We start from the raw sequence: 22,593 nt of genomic DNA on the forward strand, positions 1-22,593 counted from the left end.
ACACAAAAATCAGTAGCATTTCTATTCTCCAATAGTGAACATGCAGAAAGAGAAATCAAGAAAGCTTGCCCATTTACAATAGCCACCAAAAAAATGAAATACTTAGGAATTGAGTTAACCAAGGATGTGGAAAATCTCTATTATGAGAACTACAAACCACTGCTGAGAGAAATTAGAGAGGATACAAGAAGATGGAAAGATATCCCATGCTCTTGGATTGGAAGAATCAACATAGTGAAAATGTCCATATTACCCAAAGTGATATACAAATTCAATGCAATCCCCATCAAAATTCCAATGACATTTTTCTCAGAAATGGAAAGAACTATCCAGACATTTATATAGAATAACAAAAGACCACTCATAGCCAAAGCAACGCTGAGCAAAAAAAATAAAGCTGGAGGTATAACACTACCTGACTTTAAACTATATTACAAAGCTATAATAACCAAAACAGTGTGGTACTGGCATAAAAACAGACACACTGATCAATGGAATAGAATAGAGAATCCAGAAATCAACCCACACATCTACAGCCATCTGATCTTTGACACAGGCACCATCCTATATACTGGGGAAGAGACTGCCTCTTCAGCAAATGGTGCTGGGAGAACTGGATATCAATATGCGGGAGAATGAAACTAGAACCATACCTTTCACCATACACTAAAGTCAACTCAAAATGGATTAAAGAATTAAATATAAACCCTGAAGCAATAAAACTTCTTAAAGAAAACATAGGAGAAACACTTCAGGAAGTAGGACTGGACATAGACTTCATGAATATGACCCCAAAAGTATGGGCAACCAAAGGAAAAATAAACAAATGGGATTATATCAAACTAAAAAGCTTCTGCACAGCAAAAGAAACAATTAACAGAGTTAAAAGACAACCAACAGAGTGGGAGAAAATATTTGCAAAATATACATCTGACAAAGGATTAATATCCAGAATATACAAGGAACTCAAACAACTTTACAAGATAAAAACAAGCAAACTAATTAAAAAATAGGCAAAAGAGCTAAATAGGCATTTCTCTAAGGAAGATATACGAATGGCCAACAGACATATGAAAAAATGCTCAACATCACTCAGCATTCGGGAAATGCAAATCAAAGCCACACTGAGATACCATCGCACCCCAGTTAGGATGGCTAATATCCAAAAGACTCTGAACGATAAATGCTGGCGAGGTTGCGGAGGAAAAGGAACTCTCTTACATTGTTGGTGGGACTGCAAAATGGTGCAGCCTCTATGGAAAATGGTATGGAGGTTCCTCAAACAATTGCAGATAGATCTACCATATGACCCAGCTATCCCACTGCTGGGAATATACCCAGAGGAATGGAAATCATCACGTCGAAGGTATACCTGTTCCCCAATGTTCATCGCAGCACTCTTTACAATAGCCAAGAGTTGGAACCAGCCCAAATGTCCATCATCGGATGAGTGGATACGGAAAATGTGGTACACCTACACAATGGAATACTACTCAGCTATAAAAACGAATGAAATACTGCCATTTGCAACAACATGGATGGACCTAGAGAGAATTATATTAAGTGAAACGAGTCAGGCACAGAAAGAGAAATACCACATGTTCTCACTTATTGGTGGGAGCTAAAAATAAATAAATAAATACACAAAAAAAGCCAGGGTGGGCGAAGAAGACACAACAATTACAATTCCTTGAAATTGATATGACAAGCATACAAAAAGGACATTGTTGGGAGGGAAGGGGAGAGGGAGGTGGGAGGGTGGTTTCGGTAATTGGCCACAATAATCAACCACATTGTATATTGACAAAATAAAATAAAATAAAATATTTAAAAAAATAAAAAATAAAAAATAAAACCCCATTGGTCTTCCGGCTGCAGTAGAAATGGCCAGAGCAAATGGCCACTAAACTCACCATGGTCTGGGTACGTGAGGGTGTCCAGGCTGGCATGGTGCTGATGATTTTACACTAGCTTAGCAAGATTTTTTTCTAGGGGTTTCTCAAACTTTAGGGTAGGAGTGCAGATGAGAGGTGGAGTAAATATGTGATAAGAAGACTTAGGAAAATAGTTTTGCTTCCCTGCCTCTGACATCACATTAGACACACGTCCTAGCCCACCCCCACCTCCTCATTCTTGACTCGTCATGGAATCCTGGAGTCTCAGTGCTGGTAGTGACCATGAATCAGAATACTATGGAATGATTTCAATCCCACATTTTTCATTTGTAGTTTACTATATAAACTTATTATCACATAGTTTTCTCTGTGTCCTAATCTGAATTTCTTTATGAAAATGTGTTGGGCACTCAATATGGATGTGCTCAAGAAAGGATGATGTGTCACCCTTTAAAAGAGTCATTTTCAGGTTATAAGCATTCTGAGTTTGAAGACTCTACCTTGTGTTCTATTGTGATATATGTAGGTACTTTTAAATTTAAAATTAAAATTTAAAAAATACAGCAAAATGTGTATGAAATATTATTAGCATTAAATCTTTGGCTGTTAATGTTTCTCGGAATATGTAGGCCTTTGTGCGGTAGACTTTGGTCTCTATCAACTCAGGAAAGTTCTGTTCTTTTGGAATTGCATCATATGTTTTCAGTTGATTCCATTAAAAAATCAACATTATTGAGGTATTATTTACCTGCTATAAATGCATCATTTTAACTGTATCTTTCAGAGTTATGATAATTTTATATACCTGTGTAGCTACCAACACACTGAAGACATGAGCTTGTCCTTCCCTTGTGTCCTGCTCCATTACCTAATACCTGCCCCCAGCCTTAGGCAACCACTGACCTGGTTTCTGTCATTGGACAATAGAGTTGTCTTTCTGGAGCTCATCTGAATGGAATCACAACAGTGAGGATGGAAAACGCGCATGTGCACTGTAGTGTGTCTGGAGTCCTCTGTTCAGCGTAATGTGTTTTTGGATTCATCTGTGTTCCTGCGTGTGTCACTATTTCATTCCTTTTTACTTCTGAGTAGTATCCCATCGCACAGATACAGCACCGTTTGCTCATCTGCTTTCCTGTCGATGATCATGTGGGTTGTTTCTAGGTTTTTACTATTGAGAATAAACCTGCCAAGAATATTTGTGTGCAAGTATTTCTAAGGATATTTGGTTTCAGTTTTCTTGGAGTAAATACTTAGAAGTGGGGGTGCTGGGGCCCATGGTAGGTGTCTGTACAACTTTGTAGGAAATGACCACACTGTTTCCCAAAGCCGTTACCATTTAACCTTCCTAACTGCCATGTGTTAGAGTTCTCATTGCTCTGTGTTCTGGCTGACACTTGCTCTTGTGAGTCTTTTACGTTGTATTCATTCTGGTGGGTGGGTAGTGTAATTTCATCATGGTTTTAATCTGCAATTGTTTTATGACTGCTGGTGATGAATATAATTTCTTGTGCTCATTGATCATATGCACATATTTTTTAAAAAAGTATCCCTTCAGATCTCCTGCTCATCTTTATTAGATCATTTGTCTTGTTTTAGAGTTGTGAGAGTTTTCTGTATATTCTGGATACAGGTCTTTGTCAGATATGTTTTGCTGATGTTTTCTCCTGGTGGGGTGCTCAGTTTTTTTTTCATTTTTGAAACAATATCTTGCAAAGAACAAAAGCTTAAATTTTGATGAAGTTCAATTTATCCATTTTGGGGGGGTGTATATATACTTTTATGCCCTGTCTAAGAAATCTTTGCCCATCTGAGGTATGAAGATTGGCTGCTATGTTTTCTTCGAAAAGTTTAACACTTAGTTTTTATGTTTAGGTCTATGGGATTGGCTGAGGCGAGCACTGTCACTAGGGGGCAGGCTTGAGGGATGTCTTTTTCTCTCTCTGGACTCTTCTGGGGTGATCTCACTGACACCCATGGCATCAATCACGACCACATGCAGATGGTTCCAAGTCTACATGAGCAGCTCAGATCCCTCCTGGGCTGCAGACCTGGAAGCCGATGCCTTGGACATTTCCTCCTGGAATCTCCAGGCATCAGGAATGTGTGCGAGCTCCTCTGTCCCCACTGTCCTGCTCTGCCCAAGCACCTGTGTCTGATGGGACCACCATTGCCCAGGTGCCCAACTCTCCCCCAGGGCATCGGATGTGCAACTAGAAATCAGATGACACCAATATGTAGACAGAAAGTCACTGCATGAATTTAGAACAGGGAGAGCCCCTTTCCTGTGTCAATGAAACTCCAGCAGCATATTCACACCCTTACCCTGTGCTCACCAGCAGGCTGCTTACTGGGCATACGCATTTTAGTGGGGTTGGAGGAATAGCTCAGGAGCTGAGGTTTTTCTCCGGCAGCTAAGCATCCCTCTCTCCTGCCCTGAGTGCTCACAGCTCCCAGGGGACCATCTTCCATGGGCAGTTGGGGATACCCTGCAGACTCGCCTTCTCTGTGGCCTTCCATCTTGTGCTGGTCTTGGTCTCCGAGCGCCACCTGGTGGTTGCATCTGTTGACTGCGTCTCCATCTGTTCTGTCCCTGAAGGAGGGGCTGTGGCTTTGATTCAGGCCCTGCCCTCTGCAGAAACATCCCGAAAATCTGACCCCTGTCGATCATTCTCAGTCCTTTGCAAGAAGTATATTTCAGAAACACAAAGCTGGCGGTTCCACGCCTCCTTCAGTGGCTGCCCTGGCCTTCAGGGTGAGTCCCGGTCCTCCAGCTTAGTGCACAAGGCCAGGGTGTCCTTTGTTTGGGGGTTAAATAGTGACCCCCATCCCCAAAAGCTATGTTGAAATCCTAAATCCAAGTGCCTGAGAATGTGACCTATTTGGAGATAGGGTCTTTACAGGGCTAATGAAGTTAAAATGTGGTCATTAGGGTGAGCCCTAATCCAATGTGAGCGGTGTCCTTTTATAAAAGAGAAATGTGGATGCAGAGCCAGATATGCACAGAGGGAAGACCATGTGAAGACACTCAGGGACTGGAGTGATGCAGCCATCAGCCTGTGAGGGATGCCAGCAGACGCAGGAAGCTGGAGGGACAGGGTAGGACACCCCCTAGAGCCTGCAGAGGGAGGGCCACCATGCCAACACTTTGATTCGGATCCCAGCCCAGCCCCAGAGCAATGGGAGAAGAAATGTGTGTCCCCAGCTGTGCAGTCCTCGTGCCTCGTCCTGGAGCCCTGGGCCACGTGTGTGCTCCTCTATCCCTCCACCCCCTGCCACGGCCGCACACTTGCTGTCGCTGTCCAGCCGGTGCAGGTCTATTCCCCACGTGCTTCCTGCCACTCCATGCTCCGTGCGGGTGGTGGGGCTTCGCGTCATGTGAGAGTGAGGGTTGGGGGCTCGGTGTGCACCCCCTCTGCCCGCCTTCCTGCAAAAAGCCACACTGGTGGGCGACTCATGCACGGCCACTGTGCCCCCTTCATTCCTCCTGCCACAGGCTCTCCGGTGTCTGGAGACGCTGCCCTGTGTATTGGGCGAACATTTTGCAGAGGTTGTCAGTGCTATCTGTGGGAGCACTGGTGTGACAGCGACTTCTCTATGACCAGAGCTAACATGTTTGTAGGTGACTTTAAGATTGTTTTGGGTCAGGTTAAAAATCTCAGTGAGATTTAGTTTGGCCTTACGTCAAATCTGTAGCTTACTTTGGGACAAAATCAAGATGTTGCAAAGTTAAACCTTTGTTGTGTGCCTCTTCCCCTGTTCTAGTCTAGATTGTTGCCTCTAACTGGAGCATGGCAAAGCCCAGTGCCTTTCGGTCCCCCGAGGATGCTGAGTCTTACTGCTTGGCATGTGACACCCGGTGAGGTTGGGCTGTGGACAGGCTGATCCTCACAGTTAGGAGAGCTGGAAACGTTGCCCTTGTGTTGATAACACCAAGGTCAAGGGTTGGATCATTGTATTTGTCAGCTGCCAAAAAAAATAAGTAAAGAAATAAATAAATAAAAAGAAGGAACAAAAAGGAGCATTTTGTCTGAGAACTTGGTATTTCTACCATAAGATAAGGTGGTGGCTCGAAACTCAAATGGCCGCTTCCCTCGCTACTGAGTCCAACAGCAGCTGTGGCTGCATCAACAGCCTTAATGTCCTGCTGTCCCAGCCATCCTGTTCCAGTCCCTCTCATGCTTTCACATGCTCTACTTCATTGAGGACATGGATGGCCTCCATCTACAGATGCGAGTCATTTTTTTGCTTGGCTCTTGGGAGACATGACTATATGATGCAAATTAAAGGATTTGACCAGTGGGTAGCAGGACAGAAACTGAGGCTTTGTATAAACATACTTTATGTCCACTCCCTGGACACAAACAGGAGCCAGAAAAAAGAGCAGAGAGCTGCTGTTGGGGAGGAAGTGAGAACTAGGATTCTGGAGCCAGCCTACATGAAAGGGTTAAACCCAAATGCTCCCTGAAGAGTGTGCTGCCCTGGGTGCGTCTTGTCATGCACACATCTGCCCTGTGGCATGCTGTCTTGTCACGCGGATCTCTAGTGGGGGTAACTTCCTTCCCAAGGAAGCCACAGCTTCACCAGCCATGATGGACTGGGCCAGTCATGAAGACACAGGTACAGGAAGACAGAGAGCGGGACAGCCCAGGGAGTCTGCCAGCATCCTCCTTGGAGAGCAGGACAAGGAGGTACCAGCAATCTCACTGAGCACTAAGGGAGATGAACAGGGGCAGCCTTATGCGCAGGGGACCCCTTTGGTTGCACAGGATCTCATCCTCAGAACACCCCCTATTTGCTTTCTCTATCTTGAAATTTGAACAAAGGGCCTCACAAATTGTGTAGCTTCTCCTGTTCTAGAGGAGTCTGTCCTTGTCAGGACTTAGAGCAGGAAATGACCTTGGTGAAAAGTCTGAACCCACCGTGTGTCATTGCTTAGAGCTGTCTTGCCTACGTGTGCTTGAGGTAATAGCAGCTTTAATTTTATGAGGTAGATGCAGAATTCTCGACACACCCTGCTGCAGAATCAAATCAGGAAATCTTGAGTTCAGCAGCCCTACAGCTATTCCCATGTTTGACAACTGTGTGAAATAGAGTCCTCCCCAATAGTTACAAGAGATATCCTGGTGTGGAAAATGAAAAAACAAAAACAACAACAAAAAAACGCCAGCATCCCTCCTGTCCCCGTTTAGAGAAATTGGCTTAGCAATGTTATCTATTTTTCTGGATATGCTCTGTGTTAATTGTGAGTGGAAGGAAGGAGTTTTAACAGTTTCGTATGGGGTGACATCTAGCAGAGAGGTTATGGTTGGGGACCATGGCACTGGTGAGTCCCCAGAACTCAGCTGGAGCCTGGTAGAATGTAGTTAACAGAGAAGTAGGAGGTGATGATATGAAATGAATGCACACAGCTTTGTTTTGGGAACTGGATGGAAAATAAGAGAGTCAACTAGGATGTTTCCCAGAGACAGCAGCAGGGTCAGAGAAGTTTTTCTAGCTTGGGACTATCAATCTAATCTGTCTGTGCGTGGAGGCAGAAGGTTGGGACCAGTCGTGAAAGATGGGGATAGATTTATCCTACAATGATTAACTTAAGGAGGGCACCCTCCTTTCCAATTGCAGGCCATTTTGCAAAGTGGCTCAGTGATAAGATAAAAAGGTTGAAGAAAACTTACAAAGGAGGCACAGTCTGGTACAGAAAGGGCTGCTGTTGGCTTCTGCTGACATGGCTCCAGGATTCCAGTGTGCACTCCCAGGGTTGGCGGGGCTGCTGCTCCTCCTCAGCATCGAGCCCTGGGCTGAAGGTGGGAAGGTGCTGGTGGTGCCCATGGATGGCAGCCACTGACTGAGCATGCATGAGCTCCATGCCTGAGGCCACCAGGCTGTGGTCCTCACTCCAGAGGTCAACGTGCACATCAAAAAGAGGACTTCTTCATCCTGAAAACCCTACACCCAGGAAGAGTTCAATCACTTCTTGGGGGGCCACGTGAACATGATCTTTGAAACAGATCATATTCTGAAAACATTTTTAAAATTTATGACAAATATGAAAACTATGAGTAAAATATTTGAAAATTCTTGTGAGGAGCTGCTGCGTAACAAGGACCTGATTGGGCACCTGAATGCCAGTTTCTTCGATGTGGTTTTAACAGACCCCATGTACCCTTGCGGGGCTCTGCTGGCCAAGTACCTGTCGGTTCCTGCTGTGTTTTTCTTGCGTGCCATTTCATGTGATGTCGAGTATGAGGTCACCCAGTGTCCAAACCCTTCCTCATACATTCCTAGGTTTCTAACAAAGAATTCAGACCACATGACATTCCTGCAGCGGGTGAAGAACATGCTGCACCCGCTGACCCTGACGTACATCAGCCACGTTTCAAGAGCTTCTTATGTAAGCCTTGCCTCTGAGCTTTTTCAGAGAGAGATGTCACTCCCTGGTGGATATTCTCAGCCATGCATCCGTGTGGCTGTTCAGAGGAGACTTTGTGATGAACTACCCTAGGCCAATCATGCCCAACATGGTCTTCATCGGGGGCATAAACTGTGCCAACAGGAAGCCACTGTCTCAGGTCTGTTTTGGTGTCTTTATCCAATCAATGTTCCAGGCAGAACACATTTTTAAAAAAACTTACTTATACAAGTGCTTACTTATCATCCATACAAAGGTTTCTGCTCTCATTCTCCAAATAGCCTTTGGTGAGATAAATTGTTAAGGTGTCTACAGTAGTATTGTTAAGGTTTGCAGTGGTCACTGAGAAAATTAAGAGGCAGCAGGGAGGGTCTGTAACAGGACTGGCAAGCAATGGTGTGACTCAGCTGAGACTGTCCATTTGTAAAGGCACACTTTCACAGTTGTGCAATTTCCTTCAGCTGTACAGGAGCAGAAAAATTGAGTTGTGACCTGATCCCTCAAGGGGTTTTTGCCTGTAGTTTTTCAGTAGAAGGATAAAGGAACTAGTAAATTGCATTGTTGATGTGATAGCTTTTAGTGGTCCTGTCTTGTAAGGGATAGAAATGTGTTCACAAGGGTCTTAAGCACTCACATGGAGTAGAGTTTCAAAGACGTTGAATTAGTTAAGTAGACATGAGACAATGAAGATGGTGTCTCTGTGATCAGAGAATGAAATAATTAAGTCCAACTTTTCAGAGAAGGAGGTTTTCTGAACAGGAGCTTGTGTCTGGTGTATAATGTGGGGACATAGCGGAGATGGAAAGGCATCACCAAGATTGTGTGTCAATGAGTCTTCTGCTTGGGGCTTTGAGATCACCAACAGATGGTAGAAGGGGCTAAGAGGAGATAAAACTGTGAACCTATAAACCCAGTGAAGGAAGGGGCAGTGATGAAGAGACGAGTTGAAAAAGAGACAGTTTCTTAGGAGGACCTGAGACATCATCAAGCAACTCCACCCCACTCCAAGTTTCCACAGTGGGATCTACTCCTTGACCATGAATTTTGGAGGCATCTTATATTAACCCTGACTACTGGGGATTAACTGAAGTAGAACTCTTGGGAACTGGATTTTGTTTCTTAATCCATTGTATGAGCCATCTTTTTGGGGGAGGGGATTCAGCCCCATTTATGTCATATTCACTTAATTTATATGAACTTCCATGACTTACAATCTTTTATATTTTTTGTATTCTTAATTCTGTACTTTTTAAAAATTAATGTTTGTATTATTGCAAAAGCCTGTAAACTTCATTTTTATTTTGATGAAATCACAGGATATCTCTTCTACTTCATTTTCTTTTCCCTTTATGTAATGAGGTCATTCTATTATAAAATATATATGTATCTATTAGATTTGTAAAAAATAGGAAGGAATTTAAAAAGTAATTGTTGCTCTTTTTTCTTAGTTTTTGTGTATGAATATATTCTCTAGAGTTAACTGCATTGGCTCAAAACTTTACTCCCATTTTTCTAGTTGGATGACCTTGGGCAGGTGACCTAACCATTCTGGCTTTGATGTTGTAATGGTGAGCACCCAATAAATATTACCTACTGTCATTATTATTACTACAGTGTAAAAGTGTCTAGGAGGACAAGGTGTGTCACCTGAAGACCTTAAACATGTTTGTGCCATTTATTTGGTGCAGGGAAGCCCTTAGCAGAAGCTGAGCAGATGCTGGCTCAATGCTTTTTGGACTTTCTTGCCTCTAGAATTATGAACCAAGTAAATTTCTTTTATTTATACATTACTTAGTTTCAGGTATTGTTATAGCAACAAAAAGACAGACTAAGATACCAAATTTTAAGTGCTCAGTCATGTGTAGCTAGTGGCTATTATATGATCAATGTTTGTAAATTTTCCATGACTGCACCTAAAGTTGTATAGTTAAAATTTTTCTATTTAAAACACTCTACTTAATCTGCTCAATTCCGAAAGAGATGTCTTAAGATATCCCCATGTAACTGAATTTTGTTCAAGTTGTATTTGGATTTTTTAATAGTTTTTGCTTTATACATATAGCTGCTAGATTGGTGCATGTAGGTTTTAGACTTATATTTTCTTCACATAGTTTGCTTTTATCATTAATGATATCCCATATAATCCACCTTATCTGATATTAGTATTGCTACTCCTGTTATTTTTTGCATTCCTCATCTCTTATAACTTAAAATTTTTGTGTGTGAAAAGTTTATTTAAAAAGTTAAAAAATTTAAAAACACCAATCTGATAGTTTCTTTTGATGTAAGAATTCTCTCCAGTCACACAATGTATATGCTTGACCTTATTCCTTTCACTTAGTTTAAGATTATTCTTTTTATATTATTGTTTTCTTTCTCACTTTAAAAAAAAAAAAGTTTCCTTTTTCCTTCTTACTTTTGGAATTCGATGATACTTTTCCATTCCATGTAGATGTAGTGTAACATGTTCAGTCTGACTCTCATGTCTTCCTCTTTCACTTGCAAGAGCCCTTGTGGTTATACTGGACCCACCTGGATAATTCAGGATAAGCTCCTCATCTCAAGACTCTGAATTCAATCACATCTGCAAAGTCCCTTTGCCCTGTAAACATATTCGTCATGTGAATGATGAGGAGGACGTGGACAGTAAGCCTAAAGTTAAACTCAGATCTTATTCAAAGCTTGAAGGTTTTCCTCTATTAAGCCCTTGAAATTTTTGTTCTGGGTTCTTCTTTAAGAACACCTGTCATTCATAGATTTCTATTCTGTAGGCTCTGTTGCTATCATTTCACTCTTCAACTCTTTTCTCCTTTATTTTTCCCCTGCATTTTGGGAAAGCATCTCTGGAAGAGCATATTTATATCGATTTTATTATCTGCATTATCAATTTTGCTCTTTACTGCTTTCAAAGTACATATTTAAAAATTCATCTTTTTTCCTTCCTTTAAGTTACTTTCTACCCCCCCCCATAATATGAATATAATCATTCTCCACAAATAATTTTGTTTTCATAAAGTCCCAAAGTTAGAATTCTTCTGAATTTTGTCAAATATAGATACCTCAAATGAAACACTTTCCCTGGCTTTACGTAAATATCTTCATCCCCTAAGGGGGAAAAAACTAATAACGAGCTCCCCATAGAGAACTCTACCATAACAAAGCTTATTTTTGAGTGGGATAAAGGTAGTGCTAGTGTATTCAGTATTGAGGTCATTGATTAAAGTTATACTAAGAGGATTTAAAGGAGAGTGGGTGAAGAGGAAATGAAAGGAATCTGCAGTTACTGAGAAAGTCAAAGGAGAAAGTGGAATCAGAAATTCCAAGAAAGTGGTTAGAGCACAAGGTAAAACCAAGACAAGGGTTTGGATCCCTATATGGCCAGCAGCCAAAAAAAAAAGAGAGGGGAGAGAGGGGGGAGAGAGAGAGAGAGGAGGGAGAGGGAGAGGGAGGGAGGGAGGGAGGGAGGGGGGGGGAGAGAGAGAGAGAGAGAGAGAGAGGGAGGGAGGGAGGGGGAGAGAGAGAGAGAGAGAGATTCCTAGAAAGATAAGCAGAGTTGGGTGAATGATTTCCCAAGATGGGGAAGGTCTCTGTCTGTCTAGAGACAGAAGAGTGGAATCAGAGGGGAAGAAGATCGATTGATCGTTTAGTGATTATTTGAAGAGAGTATTATCTCTTCCAAATGCTTTCCATTGTGTGAGGTAAGCTGAACCAAAAACAGCTGTGTGTGGAGCTCCAGCCACAAGTGTCTGGCTGTTTGGATATTTGGATCCTGCTGAGAGGGCCACAGGTCTCTAGGTCTCTTGGGGCTGACAGGGACATGCCTCTCACTGCCTGGTGTGCTCTGTGTGAAAGTGCTAGTGAACTCGTGAAGGAAATTCACTGCAGGGGACTCGAGGTTGTCATCTTTGCACCAGAGAAAATGCCCTTTTTATTCCCCACTCTAAAAGTCTACTCAAACCCTTTCATAAAAGATGAATACCTTTCCATTTACAGCAGGATTATCAAAACTGAATGTTGTGTTTGCCCTCAACTGTTAAAATTGGCCAGAGCTACTGAAGATCCATGCCCTCTGAGTGACCCTAGTATTCTGGAATCTTTGCTGACCACTGAACAATAGAAATTATTTTAACCAATTGTGTAGATACACACTCATTCTGTAGTGATTTCCAACACACATAACCACTTTGAAACTGTGCCTGCTCCTTCCCATCACTTCAAAACTCCTGACATCCCAACTTCTGCAGAAGCAGACCCTCTTCCAGCAAACTACTCAGTGAATACCTTTCTGGCCTGAGTTCCCTGGCCTGGCGAGTAAACAAACTCATTTTTTTTAAGAGCATGGTAGTCTGTCTTCTTCTGATACTTCTTCTGATAGTTAGTATATAAACAGCAACTGCCCAGGTACCTCAGTGACTGTTCATTTGATGTGGTTTTTAACAGACACCCCCTTGTTCCCCTGTGGGACATTGCTGACTGAATCCCGTATTCCTGCTGTGTACTGTTTGCATGTCATTCCATGTGGATTGGGCTAAGAACACTAAAGCATGTCCAAACCCATCTCACATAGTCCTAGTTTGTTAACAATGTGTTTAGGCCATGTGACTTTTCTGCAGATAATTAAGAACATGCTGCATTTTTAGCCAGACTGTCTAGTTCAGTTGTCCTTTTGCTGTCATGCCGTATGCAAACGTCTCCTCAGAAGTGGCCATGGGGGATGGAACACTTTGTGATGGACTATCCCAAGGCAAACATGCCCTCAAAAGTCTTCATTCGGGGCATAAACCGAGCCAACAGAACAGTACTTTCTCAGATGTGTTTGGTACCTTACCCAATCAGTATTTCAGGTGAAACCTGGCTTTTGCCAACCTAGTTTGATTACATCCCATGCATGGCAATGGGATAGTTCTGTGTCACATTACGGAAATGCTTTTTAACATGTCCAGGATCTACCATAGTTGTAGAAACAAGTCAGGGCTAAGTAGTCCTAACGTGCCATTAACCAACCATGTAACCTTGAGGCATTTACTTAAATATTTTGCCCTTAGTCTTCAGAGGGAGCATGTTCCTGCTAACACTGATTTCAACCTAGTGAAATGAATTTCAGACTTCTGACGTCCAAAACTTTGAGAATAAATGTGCATTGCTTTAAGCCACCAAGTTTTTGGTAATTTGTTACAGCTGCCATAGGAAACTAATACACCCACTTTGCAAGGCTTACCTCTTTTTAAAAGCCTAGATTTAACATTATATTTAACCAGTGGTCAACTCGTCCTACATCACCAGCATGTGCAACTAAAAGCACATGTCATCTTTAAACCAGAAGGAGTGTACCTCAAAAAGTTCATGGAAAAATGGAATTAAAAGATAATACAAGTCTTTCCATAAACTTTTTGAAAACCCCACACATTAATATCATATCTTTCACCACCATGTGCTAAAAAACTGAAGTAAAATGATTCAGAGCAAACTACCTGGCTCACATTTCAAACAAAATGGAACAAAGGTAAGGTTCAAGGTGCTGTGGTGAACATTTTGTCGTAGCACTATGAAATAACCATTGTCTGCCTCAGGATTAAGTTTAATAAACAGCAGAGTGCATACAGATATTTACAACAGTTCTAAAGACAAACAGAGGTCCTATTGTGTGGTCCCAACAATAACAACAAATAAACGTTGGCATGAACTGTTCATAAATTCTTGGGTACAGCTGTTCTGAAAGTATAGTTCCCCTGCAATCTTAAAAGGAAAATGTCTGCTATTCCTCAATATGTGCTTTAAGTCAAATATGGACTGGAATTACTTGGTGTTAACGTGTAGCAACTGCTCTTTGCCATTTATTGTCAGGGACTTTAACTCTCCATCTTCTTCCACTTCCACCCTCTCTTGCCCATTCTCAATGATTCTCTTGGTGGTAATTTTTTTCCCATTAACTATTTCGGTGGATGTCGACATGGACTTGAAACTGCCTGTCCCACCACTACCACAGGACATGTTGAAGGAAGAAAGGCCCCCATTCCCCAGGGAACCAAAGGAAGTCAGTCCTGTATCAAAAGGAGAACCGCCACCCCCAAAAGCTTGAAATTCACTGAAGGTGGAGAAAAGGGGTGCGGACCCTCTGCTTCTGCTTCCCCGGGAGCACCTCCGACCCCCCAAAATGTTCTCAAGCGGGTCTCCGAAGAAGTCAAATGAAAAGGGGTCTCGGCCACCGAAGAACTCCCTGAAGACCTCGGCCGGGTCGCGGAAGGTGAAGATGTAGTCGAAGGGGTCCTGGAAAGGCCCGCCGCCGGCGCCGCCGCCGTTCACCCCTGCTTCACCGCAGCGGTCGTACACTTGGCGTTTCTTGGCGTCCGACAGCACCTCGTAGGCCTCGGCCACCTGTTTGAATCTCCGCTCCGCCGCCTCCTTGTTCTCAGGGTTTTTGTCGGGGTGCCACTTGAGCGCCAGCTTGCGGTACGCCTTCTTGATGGCCTCAGACGAGGCCTGCCGGGGCACGCCCAGCACTTCGTAGTAGTCCACCATGTTAACCGGACGGGCACGGCCCGCGGGCCACGGGCACGGCACGCGGCGCGGGGGCAGCCCGGAGGCACGGGCCAGAGCGCCCGGCGAGGCGGGGCCGCCGGAGCGGCGCCCCTTGTGACGTGGCCGCACCTCATTGGCCAAGGCTGAGCGCGGGCTCCGTGTCCCAGAATGCGTGGCGCTTCCCCCCCCCCCCGCCCGCGATGCGGAGGCCCCGCCCACCTCAGGCCCCGCCCACGAGGGCCCCCAGCCCCGCTGTGGTCTCCAAACCGGGTAGGAAAAGGGGGAAGTTTGGGGTGAGAGGGCGGCGATCTGGCTGTCTCAGAAGGCGTTTTTCTGAGAAGTCGGCTTTATATCAGCCTGGGGAGGAAGGAGTAGATGGGAGTGGGTTTAGCGTGACCCTGGGCTGAAGGAGTCAGGTCCTTTGTTCTCAAACGTCTTGGTCTCAGCACCCGTTTGCTTTTGTTGTTTTGTAACTATATAATGGATGTAGATCGATCATACGTGCCGCATTAGAGATTAATACTGAGGATTAAAAAGAAATATTCATTGGCCAATTTAATTACAGTAAACCCGAAAACTGTTTTCTTCAAAACGAAAAACTTTACTGAGCAAAGTGGCATCGTTTTACATTTTTTGCATCTCTCTTTACCATCTGGCTTAATAGAAGAGAGCTAGATTCTCTTGTCAGCTTCTGCATTCGACCTGTTGCGATATGACATGTCACGTAGCCTCTGGAAAACCCCACTTACACCTATAAGAGACTCAGAGCGAAAAAGTCAAGTAGCATCGTTATTATAGGAATAGTTTTGACTTTGCAAAATTTCCCTGAAAAATTCTTGGGAATCCCCAGGGTTCCCTGGACCACACTTTGAGAATCACTGTTCTATCAAACTCTTTAAAACCTACTGGTTGTGTTTGTGGTGCTGTGGGTAAGGTTGAGATGCAGTGATTATTTCCACTAAAACTGCTATATCATACCATAATTTTCTTTCTGGCATTTCTTGACGTCTGAATTCTCTCCACCTCCTCTTTTTTCTTTAGTCTCTCTCCGACATTATATTCTTTGCTTTGATAAATTATGAGGCAACACATCAATAAGGATCACTTAGTTCTAAGGGGAAAATGATTAACCAATAAACTTTCTAGGATTTCATCATAAAGGGTGGTAGGTCTAAAGAGGGTACATTATCTCACCAGAACAAACTGCTGAGTTCATATCACCTCGAGTGACTGGGCAGGAAGCCCTAGACTTGGCACTTGATTGGCACGCAATAGACAGTAATAGGAAGCTCATCAGGAGTAGAGTCCAGTTTACAAAGCAACTTGGGAAAGTACAAAGCAAGTTTTGGGGAGGGCAAATGATCTGGAATGGTTGGAGGATAAGGGGCAGAGGGAGGAGTCAAGCAGAAGGTCTAGAGAGGAGAAATGAACTTGGACAGGTGGGCTAGGGTTCATTCCAGGGGGTCCCAAGGAGTCTTTCCTTCTGGGCCCTAGGAAGCCACTGACCAAGGTGCCAGAAAAGTTGGTAGGGTGAGGCAGTGAGGGGCAGCTGATGCCATGAATCAGAGGGAACAGCTAGAGGCTGGGGGCTGGGCTCTGAAACGGGACCATGACAGCTGGGTCTGGGAGACAGTGGTAGACTCATCCAGATTCAGCACTTGCTTGTTTGGATACATGGCCTAGAGCAAAGAGAGAAAAGGGAGTCACATCTATACAGAAACATTTACTGAATGCTTACTGTCCTCAAATCTGTAGACTGGCATCTGACTGAGAGATAGAGTGATTACAAAGCTGAAACCCTGCCTCTGAGGAATATATGTATATATCTGTAGTCTAGTACCATGGACAGACATGCACACTGCTGAAGAATACAAGGCAGAAAAGAACAAAATGCTGCGGAGATTCAAGGAAGACAACTCTGTTTCTTCTGGAGGGTCCTGTAGATGATCCACTGTGCAGTGGACATGTTTATGTTGCTCCTTTAGTTTAGTAACAAGCCCTCTATTCTGATTTGATCAAAGGAACTAGGAGGGGGGCTGGTTAGAGCACCAATTTGTAACACCAAGGTCAAGGGTTCAGATCCCCCTACCGGCCAGCTGCCAAAAAAAAGTAGCTGCTAGGGTGCTGAGTTGTGGGGCTATTAACTTCTGGCTTCAACTTAAAAATAAAGCACCTCTTAATGGGTTCCAGGAACACTTTTGTGGACACTCCACTCTTCAGTAGCCCCCAAGGCAAGACCACGTTGCTGCCCTGCTCTGTTTCCTCAACCACCAGAGCACATCTCACCCTGCCCTGTAATTGCCTAGTTGTGAGTTTGTCTCTGCCCATCTTTGCCCACTGAACCCCTCCTTATAGGGAAGGACTGTTTCTAACTTAGGTTTCTGGCCCCAGCTCCTAGCATAGTGCCTGACAGATGATGGGCTCACATGTTTCATAAATATCTGGTGAATGAGGGAGTTAGCAATGGATTTTGAGTGTCAGGTCTGCTCAGGTTCCAAGCCAAAAGCTTTATTGGATTGCTTAATAGGGTTCTCAGTCATAATTCGTGAGAGTGAATGTAGATTGCTATTCAGATTAGTAAACATTCTCTGGTCAGGGACAGAGTCATGGCCCCAGACCATCCAGGTGCACGGTGACTTCAAAGAGGCTTTGCGTGATGCAGGAAAGTCATAAAACCATTACAGTGGTGACTGTGTATTTACAGCCTCTTTGTTGCTATGTAATCTATAGATGAACTCTCATGATGTTGGGATTTGGAAGAATTATCACCCTTAAAATTTAAATTGGACTGTAAATTTCAAAATTGCAGATAAGGGCATGCCGAAGAGCAAAAGCATTGCTGTGTGTTTTCTACTCACCCAGAATCTTGGTCCTAAAGAATGAAGAGTGCTTTGAGGTGGGGAAGATCTTGAGTGTGTCTGTGTGTGTGCACATGTGCATGCACGCAAGAGGCTGGAGGTCTGTTGAGAAAGGATGGGGGTCCAGGGAAGAAGGACTTTAAGTACCTTCTCTAAGTACCAGCATGAGAAGGGCCCTGTTAATATGTCCCACAGGACACCAAAGCTTTAATGTTAGCAGTTTCCCCATGACTCTCCAAGCACATCCCCAAGCATGAGTGGCCAGTGATGTCCATGGTCAAAATGTTGGGATCTGCACTTTCATCCTGGGATTGCATGGAACAGAAGAGGTTTCCAAAAGAAAAGAGAGAGAGGCTCAGTTTTGCCTGCACTTGGTTTGCCCTTTCTTCCAGAGGGAGCATTTCTGTTTGGCAACTACCATACTTGTTTCCTGACCCTTCACCTGGTCTCCTGGGGCACCAGCTGGTGCAGGATATCGCTCTGTGAGCACATTCTCCTTGGGCTCAAAGTCCTGCCATCTGCCTTCTCTACATTTATTTTGATTGGGTAATGACTGTGGGGTTCACAGCTTTACTTCTGACTTCTAATGGGTTGTAAATTTCAATCAGGGACTTACATGCCATTGCCTGGAGTTACTAGAGGCCCCGGGGAGCTGTTAAGAGCAGGGACTCTAGGCACTGGCACCCAGGGCCTGGGTCTCAGCTCTGCCACTTAGTAAAGATGGGACTCTAGCAAATCTCTTTGCCTCTCTCAGCCTCAGTGTCTTTGTTTGTAAAATGGGAAAAATAGTAGCTGCCTGTATAGAATAGTTCTAGGGGATTACATAAGGTGTGTTGTGAAGTGCTTAGTGCAATACTTGGCACATAGTACACGCTCAATAAATACGAATTCTCACTATTGTTTTTGTTCACCTCTCCCCTTTGCCTTCAACTCAGTCATCAGAATTTCCCGAAGTGTCTTATTTCTCCCAGACCTTGGGCTGGTGTACAATTAACTTGCTTTAGTTTGCTTATCCATTTTGGTTTCCTATTTACAGAATGTTCTTCCTGCCTCCCTACAGGGCTATCCTTGGAGAATAATCTCCAGTCATTCTCTACCCTACCATGCCCCCCTCCTGCCCCACCCCATTCATGTCCTTCTTAGCATGCTTCACAAGTGCTAATGTCCCTGCTTTTCCATTTAAATTGTTTCTGTCTCTGTTGATGGAGCGTGAGTTCTGAGGAGGCGGGGCACTCATCCAGGGTGGTCTTTGCTGCAGCCTCAAGACTCAGTGCTGTGTGCAACTCAGTAAATACTTGTTGGATGAATGAATCAAAAAATGAGGCGAGTGGTCAGTCAGAGCCCTGGTGAGCTGTGGAGAAGGTTAAAGGTTCCCATGGGCTGGAGGAATCTTAAAGGTTCCCATGGGCTGGAGGCAGGGTTGCAATGTCACATTCTTTTCTTTCTAGAACGCTTTCTCTTTCATTTCTGAAAAGGAAGTCTGGTTTTTCACCACATAGTCCTTTTTCCTCTCTGGTACACTTTCTTGATCCATGGACATACTATGGATCTGAAAAAAATAAGGGATCTGAAGGTGCTGGAGGTATTTTGCTTTCTGTTTTCATTCAATAATGTGATTGAGTAAGGAATTTTCTTGCTTAAGAAACGCAGTAGAGCACCACCCTTTTTTTCTCTGAAAGTAAACTTCCTGCTGTCTTTGTGACTGACACAATCAAACATTAACTTGGTGTAAAGATTGGTTCTTGCCACTTGTAAATGAGAGAGGGCAAACCTGTGGCAGGAGCAAATGCCAGGCATCATGTCTGCAGGGTCCCAGGGCCCACGTCTGCTTGTCCTGGGTCTGCTGCTGTGTGCGCTTGGTCCTGCTGTTTCGCGTGCTGCGAAGCTGTTGTTGGTCCCTGTGGACGGCAGCCACTGGCTGAGCTTGCTAGGAGTCGTTGAGGAGCTGCAGCACAGGGGACATGAAATAGTGGTCGTAGCACCTGATGCCTCGGTGCACATCAAAGAAGGAGCATTTTACACCCTGAAGAGATACCCCGTGCCATTCCAAAGGAAGGACTTGGAAGAGGCTTTTCTCAGTCTTGGACATCTTGTTTTTGCGAACGATCCTTTCCTGCAGCGTGTGATCAAAATATACAAGAAAACCAAAAAGGACTCTGCTCTGTATTTGTCCGCCTGCTCCCACTTGCTACACAGCAAGGAGCTCATGGCCTCCCTGGCAGAAAGCAGCTTCGAAGCCGTGCTGACGGACCCTTTCCTTCCTTGCGGCCCCATCGTGGCCCAGTACCTGGGTCTGCCTACTGTACACTTCTTGAATGCACTGCCGTGCAGCCTGGACTCTGAGGCTACCCAGTGCCCCCACCCACTGTCCTATGTGCCCACGCCTCTGTCCTCTAACTCAGATCACATGACCTTCCTGCAGCGGGTGATGAACATGCTCCTTGCCTTGGTGGAGAACTTTCTGTGCAGTGCAATTTACTCCCCGTATGCGCTACTGGCCTCTGAAGTCCTTCAGAGAGATGTGACTGTCCAGGACCTTATGAGTTCTGCATCTGTTTGGCTGTTGCGAAGTGACTTTGTTTATAATTACCCCAGGCCCATCATGCCTAATATGGTTTTTGTTGGTGGGATCAACTGCATACAGAAAACCGCACTATCCCAGGTGTGTATTTGAGCGGGACTTTTATATTCTTGCAAATTCAGTGCTTTGGATAGATGAACTTGCCACAGATTAGCATGCTGAGGTAGTTTATAATGCCCTCTTTTGTTAATTTCTATCTCACAAGTCTCCTAGGTTTGAATTTGTCTTTGGACTCATCTTCTGGGTTATTTCTTTGTATCCGAGATTTTGGGAAAGCATGATTTGGGCATTTTATTCTCTGTGCCCCTGTGGCTAGTAATCAGTTAGATGCAACAAGTGTTAAATGCCATAAGCACAGAGTGCTGGGTTAGGGGCGCCTTGCAGAGAACAAATATATGTGGCATGCACTTTGCCCTTGATTGGGTCAGGCACACGAAGTTTAAGACTGATGAAATAGTTCTTTGACATCTATAAGTCCTGGCAAGGAAAGTTGCCTTTGTGGTCCTGGTTAAAGCTACAGTTTCCAGATATTCTAATTTGAAACTAGACCCTGCACTTCCTACTCTTCTAATAAATGGATAATTAGACAATTTTCTGACATTGAGCAGAAAGGTCACAGGTCTCATTCCCTGAAATTTGATAATTTTTCCCCTAGAGAATTTGAAGTAAGCAGAAAGTAGCATTTACATCCTTTTCTAAATCTCAGCAGAGCCGATGAAGAATCACAGGAGAGGCTCCGTCAGGTGGAGGGTCAGGGAAGAACTCTCTGAGGAGGTGACATTTCAGTGGGTGTTCATTCATTTATTGTTCAAATATAGGTTGAGTATCTACTGGTAGCCTAGACACTTCCAGTTGCTGAGTCTGGCTCCTACTAAGGGAGTGTTGTCACCCTCGGAGAGCACTGGACCTTGTTTCCAGTGTGCTTCCAACGTGACTCATGTTTTAAATGATCATGTAACTGTCATGGTGTGGAGAAACTTGGGGCAGCAGAAAGAACACCAGGTGAGAAGTGGTGTTGGGTTGGTGCCTTCACCCCACTGCCATGTGACCAGATTCCCCTTCTGTGGGCGGTTCATTCCTCATCTATAATGTGGGGAGAGATCTCATGACCTCTCAAAGATCTCCTGGCTCTAAGATTCTGATACCCGTGGCTTGTTGGACAAGTGTGTGTCTGATGGAGTGGTCTGGTTAAGAAAGAAGAAGGTGTTACTGATTTTCTAAAAGCAAGATGAGAAAAATCTGACAGTACAGAAAACCAATAACGAGTCTCTTTCTGGGAGACGAAAAGGGACAGGGATGATACCAGAAAACCAATGGGGCACATCTCAGATCAAAGGAGAGACATCTAGTCAGCTTGTCTAGATTGGAGAGGTATTTAAGAGAAATATTTTTGGTATCATTATGAAGGATCCAAGAGAAAACAATTGTATTTTGCATTCATTTTGAAATTTAAAACTTTGGAGATTATGTGCATAATGGAAATTTCAATCAAAATGGAAGGACTTGTCTATAAATCTGCATGGACATTGCCTGGTTGCACTGGCCTTCTGTCTATTCCTGGGATGTTCCAAAATCTTTCCCCATCAGGACCCTTGAACATGCTGTTGCCTTGTACTGGGATGTTGTTCCCTGAATTTGTTACATGTCTGTCTTCTCATTTTTCAAGCTGGCTTAAATGTTACTTCCTTGGTGAGTTGTCCACTCTAACGCAGCATTCTGTGCAACTTCCTTCATAGTACATCAAATACCACAATCGTTTCATTTAGATAACTCTTTATTGACTGTCTCCTCCACATCACAGGCCATGTGGGGCATGTGTGATTTTGCGTTAATCACATCTGCCACGAACTGCACGTAGTCTTAACACCTGGCAATGCGTCTGCATGTGCTTGGTTTCCCATAAATGCCAGCATGTAAGGCATGCAATAGTTACTCACCAAATATTTGTCAAATGAATGAATGAAAAAAAAATAGAGTATGCACTAATGACTACCAGATAGGTAGTAATCCCCAACAGTTCTTTAAAGCCCTACAATCACATACAAACATATGGTATACACATATGTAGTTTTTGTGTTACTTGTTTTTCAAAGTAGGATACTAATATGTCCCCACTGCTCACTTACCAAGATGTCATAGATATTGCTCCGGTACTTTTTTTTAGCTCCAAATATCATATCTATTTTATTTTTTTAACTGTTAAATAGTATTTTATGATATTTATGTACCATAGTTTTTGCTGCTAGCCATCTTGTCTAGTTCCCTAAGAGGGAATATTGAAATTTGTATTCCGGTATTTTTTGTTGTTGTAACTTTAAACATTATCTTAAC

At 43.8% G+C, this 22,593-nt stretch overlaps 2 protein-coding genes across 5 annotated transcripts in view; one reads left to right on the forward strand and one right to left on the reverse strand.

Annotated features, from left to right (window-relative positions):
- LOC134372958 (UDP-glucuronosyltransferase 1-6) overlaps nt 1-22,593 on the forward strand; it is a 253,422-nt gene that overhangs the window by 223,077 nt on the left and 7,752 nt on the right. The window contains exon 1 of one of the 4 annotated variants that reach the window (XM_063090328.1): nt 19,480-20,343. The exons of the other annotated variants lie outside the window; for them this stretch is intronic. Within the exon in view, the coding sequence (XP_062946398.1) occupies nt 19,480-20,343 (864 nt within the window). Of the gene's footprint in view, nt 1-19,479; nt 20,344-22,593 lie in introns of those variants that run through there. 4 annotated transcript variants of the gene reach the window in all.
- LOC134361816 (dnaJ homolog subfamily B member 3-like) lies at nt 14,101-14,823 on the reverse strand. The gene has a single exon (XM_063076869.1). The coding sequence runs from the start codon at nt 14,821-14,823 to the stop codon at nt 14,101-14,103; it is 723 nt and encodes a 240-aa protein (XP_062932939.1).

This window comes from Cynocephalus volans, chromosome 1 (assembly GCF_027409185.1).
Source record: "Cynocephalus volans isolate mCynVol1 chromosome 1, mCynVol1.pri, whole genome shotgun sequence".
Taxonomy (NCBI): Eukaryota; Metazoa; Chordata; class Mammalia; order Dermoptera; family Cynocephalidae; genus Cynocephalus; species Cynocephalus volans.